General features: G+C 46.6%; 1 protein-coding gene across 1 annotated transcript; it reads left to right on the forward strand.

The window, feature by feature from the left end:
- The first annotated feature begins 1,048 nt into the window (after positions 1–1,048).
- LOC116810742 (mitochondrial import inner membrane translocase subunit Tim8 A-like) lies at positions 1,049–1,403 on the forward strand. Its single transcript, XM_032755564.2, has one exon. The coding sequence runs from the start codon at positions 1,106–1,108 to the stop codon at positions 1,397–1,399; it is 294 nt and encodes a 97-aa protein (XP_032611455.1). The 5' UTR covers positions 1,049–1,105; the 3' UTR covers positions 1,400–1,403.
- The last annotated feature ends 3,372 nt before the right edge of the window (positions 1,404–4,775 follow it).

Genomic DNA, 4,775 nt, shown 5'->3' on the forward strand with positions numbered 1-4,775 from the left:
GACCCCAGAATGGTAGATCCAGGGACAGCTTGTTCCATGTACCTGGAAAAGCCACATATACTCAATGCCAGCCTGTGAAAGCAGCCAGGAGGGGGCCTGAACCCTGCAAAACCGCAGGGGCAGAGCTGCCCAAGACCATGGCAACCCACCTCTTGCATTAGCATAACTTGGATGTGAGACATGGAGTCAAAGGAGATAATTTTGGAGCTTTAAGATTTGACTGTCCTGCTGGATTTCGGATTTGCATGGCACCTGTAACCCCTTCATTTTGGCCAATTTCTCCCATTTGGAACGGTTGTATTTACCCAACGCCTATAACACCATTATATCTAGGAAGTAACTAACTTGCTTTTGATTTTACAGAGTCGTAGGCAGAAGGGACTTGCCTTGTCTCAGATGAAACTTTGGACTGTGGACTTTTGAGTCAATGCTGAAATGAGTTAAGACTTGGGGGACTGTTAGCGTGGCATGATTGGTTTTGAAATGTGAGGACATGAGATTTGGGAGGGACCAGGGGTGGAATGATATGGTTTGGCTGTGTCCCCACCAAAATCTGATCTTGAATTATAGCTCCCATGATTCCCATGTATTGTGGGAGGGACCTAGTGGGAGGTAATTGAATCATGGGGGTAGGTCTTTCCTGTGCTGTTCTTGTGATAGTGAATAAGTCTCACAAGATCTGATGATTTTATAAAGGGGAGTTCTCCTACACAAGCTCTCTTGCCTGCCACCATGTAAGACATGACTTTGCTCCTCATTTGCCTTCAGCCATGATTGTGAGGCACCACCAGCATGTGGAAGTGTGAGTCAATTAAGTTTCTTTATAAATTATCCAGTCTCAGGTATGTCTTTACTAGCAGCATGAGAACAGATGAATACACACTGCAAGCTTCTCCTTGGCTTATAGCTGCCATCTTTTCCTGTGTTTCTTCACATCATTTTCACTCTGTCTCTTTCTGTATCCAAATCTCTCCTTTTTATAAGGTTATCAGTCATATTGGATTGGGGCCCACCCTAGTGACCTCATTTTAAATTGATTAACTCGGTTGCGGAGACACGTGAAGGTCGGTGCGGAGTTCGTCTCTGCAAGCGTGGTCGCCCTGGGATGGATTCCTCCTCCTCTTCCTCCATGGCGGGTTTGGGTGCAGTGGACCCACAGTTGCAGCATTTTATCGAGGTAGAGACTCAAAAGCAGCGCTTCCAGCAGCTGGTGCACCAGATGACTGAACTTTGTTGGGAGAAGTGCATGGACAAGCCTGTGCCAAAGTTGGACAGTCGGGCTGAGGCCTGTTTTGTGAACTGCATTGAGCGCTTCATTGATACAAGCCATTTCATCTTGAATCGACTGGAACAGACCCAGAAATCCAAGCCAGTTTTCTCAGAAAGCCTTTCTGACTGATCGCAGCATTACCTCTTTGGAAAAGGAAGGTAGTTCAAGAAATGAAGAGCTGTTGATGGGATGATTGAAGAAACAGCTATGAGAGGACTGGCTCTCATCTTTTGTTACTCTTGGGACATCCTGTCATCTGAGAATGAACAAACACCAATCTTTGGTGTGTGAAGCTTAAGGGTCATATGTTTGCTTGTATTTTTTAATGCTAATCTTGTGAAAATAATTGACAGGTGAATGGAAAACTCTATTTAGATGCATATTACTGTACATGGGATTATGCTTTTCTCAAAGCCCCATTAACTGCTTCCTATAATTTTGATAGTGGGACCACATATGTAAAAATCTCTCATTTGTGTGAGTCATTTTGATTTCAGGGGAGATCCTTGTGTTCATCAGAAAGCGCAGAAGTGGGGGAAGAATAATTTGGTATCCTTATCTAGTGTTTGATTATCAATGCTGGAGAAAAATATCTGTAAGAGTGTTTATACAGTACACTTCAGTTTTCTTGATGATCTCCCTTTCCTATATGATGATTTGCTTAAATATCCATATTAAGTATAGTCTCAAGGTAGGGTAGGCAGCCTGAGAGTCTAGAGGTCTTTAGTTATAAAGGAATCTAGCCAGTGAACATAATTCTTATTACTAGACTGCCACAAGGAAGAAATTAACTTGCCCTTTATATCAGGGTACAAAAAATTCAATGACATGCCTAAATAAGTTACAAAGATTTAGGCCAATCAGAGGCTAACAGCAGTTTCAGGTAGAGGTGCATGCCTAATGTCAATTAGTGTAGATTCCATTTACTGCATTCTTTTGATCACTGAAATAAAAGCTATATAAGATTAAAAAAAATTGATTAACTCTGTAAAGACCCTATATTCAAATAATGTCACACTCTGAAGTCCGAAAGGTTAGGATTCTAATATATCTTTTGGGGGGACACAATTCAATCCCTAACACCAAGTAACTGCACAACCTAGCTACCCTAATGAACTGAGTGTTGCCTAATCCACCACATGATAAAATTGGGCATTTGCAGCAGCATGCTATTATTAAGTGAAAATTGTATCTATATGATAAAGGAGATAAGCCCACCAGGTCCACAAGGCACAAGAAACTCAGACTAGCAGAAAATTTAGACTCTATTATGCCTTCTCCCACTGCCTCAATGTCTCTCCCTCAGTGCACACCTATAGCTTCACAAGGAGTTTCCTATAACTAGGCAACAGATGAGGGAAAGGAGTCAACATTATGCAAAGTAAGCTGGCACTAGCAATAAGTAGATGGCTGCCGCATCAGAGTCCCTCCCAGGGATGTCCTGAAACACAGCAGAAAGGGAAATCTTACTGACAAACAGAACTTTGAGCAGAACATCTGCTTTTCTATTTTGCAAGAAAAAAGAGATGGCCCAATGTAAGATCTACACTGACTCATCAGTGGTGGCTAATGTGTTGGCCAGCTGCTACCTTAAGTATTTGGAAAAAACAAGATTGAAAGACTGGTGACACAGAGGTCAAGGTGGGGGAGGCATGTGAGAGAGTCTCTTGAAATGGGCACAGGGTGTGAAGATATTGGCGTCTCATGCAGTGCCCTCCAAAGAACAAATTGACCTGTCCCATAGATGTCAGCCAGCCTCCTGCCAGCTTCCTTGGGGCTTGCTGAATGTATAGTGAGTGCCATGGTGCTGGCATGGAGGTGAAGCACAGGCTTAACTCTCCAGACTTCCTTCACCGAGGCTGATGTGGCTTACCAATGCTGAGTGAGCAAAGTGCTGAGAGTGAAGGGCAGCACTGAGCCCCCTGTGGCACCATTCCCCGTAATCCGTGTTAAATGGCCTCTCTTCACAGCATCAGTTCACAGGGTCCAGTAACACCACTGACTCACCTTCCTCAGCAGTTGGAAGAGGAAGGAGGAGAGTTAGTTTCAGCCTCTGGAGTTGGGGGTGAGTGAGGATACTGATGTATCACAAGCAACTAGTGGGCAAGGGGGAAAAGATGACTGAGTTCAAAAGCAATGTCTGGATTGGAAATAAAAGATGGAAAATTGCATTAATTCATAATCATGTGGTAATGCCCCATAGGACTCTGCATTCTTAATCTTTTACCTCTACTGACAGAGAGGCTTTGCTTTTCAGCTGCAGTGAACAAGCTGAAGAGGCCTTATCCTCTTATCTGCAAGAGTGGAAGTAATCATAGGGGGACCCTAAAGGCAAACGTTTACCTGTGTATTTTATCGTGAAAGTGCCAAGGGTCCAGACCTCACCTCTCTTGTCCCACTTTATCTCCAGTACCTAGAAGAGAGGCTGGCACATTGTAACCTCTCAAACATCTGTGGATGAGTGGAATAAATGGGAGGATGTAGGAATGAATGAACGAATGAATAACCCTTTAGGGACTAATAGAGAGCTGGGGGAGGGAGAAGCCATACCTGATCTTTTATTCTTCTCCAAAACCCTTGAAAAGACTATGAAAGGCCTCATAAAGTAGCCATTAAGACCTTGAACTCTTAATTTAGGATCTACAACTTCCTAGCTGAATGGCTTGGCCAAGTTATTTATTCTCTGTGCACAGTCTTCCTTCCTGTAAAACAAACACAGTAAATGCTTAGAGCAGCACCTGGGAAAAAGTCAAGTCCCACATAAGTGTTACTGTCATTATTTTCGTCATCTTGATGAGTGTGTAAGCCTGCAAGACAATCGGGAAATTCCCTGGGGAGGGTGAATCCAGATACTCAGCTTCCAAGGGCCATTCAAGAGGGAACAATCACCTTTTCTCTTTGCCTTTCATACCGCTTTAGACACCTCACTGCTTCCTAACATAACTTTCACTGGCAAGAGAGGGAGGCCTGTGTTTTAGTTCCAGTTGCCAGCGGTGAGCTGTGTGAGTTTGCCAAAGTCCCCTGCCCTCTCTGGGCCTCGGTTCCCTCGCTTGTCCGCGCGAGGTTGGAGGAGCTGAACGCCCACGTCATTTTTAGCTAAGAGGGAGCAGGGTCCCCGCGTCGCCGGCCCAGGGTCTGCGCATCTGAGGCCGCGCGCCCTTTCCCCTCCCCCACGGCTCCTCCGGGCCCCGCACTCTGCCCCCCCGGCTGCCGCCCAGCGCCCTACACCGCCCTCAGGGGGCCCTCGCGGGCTCCCCCCGGCCGGGATGCCCGTGCCCCGCGCCCCGCGCGCCTGCTTCCGCGCCGCCTGCCCTGCAGCCTGCCCGCGGCGCCTTTATACCCAGCGGGCTCGGCGCTCACTAATGTTTAACTCAGGGCCGAAACTTGCCAGCGGCGAGTGACTCCACCGCCCGGAGCAGCGGTGCAGGACGCGCGTCTCCGCCGCCCGCGGTGACTTCTGCCTGCGCTCCTTCTCTGAACGCTCACTTCCGAGGAGACGCCGACG

The sequence above is a fragment of the Hylobates moloch genome, unplaced genomic scaffold (assembly GCF_009828535.3).
Source record: "Hylobates moloch isolate HMO894 unplaced genomic scaffold, HMol_V3 SCAFFOLD_1, whole genome shotgun sequence".
Classification (NCBI taxonomy): domain Eukaryota; kingdom Metazoa; phylum Chordata; class Mammalia; order Primates; family Hylobatidae; genus Hylobates; species Hylobates moloch.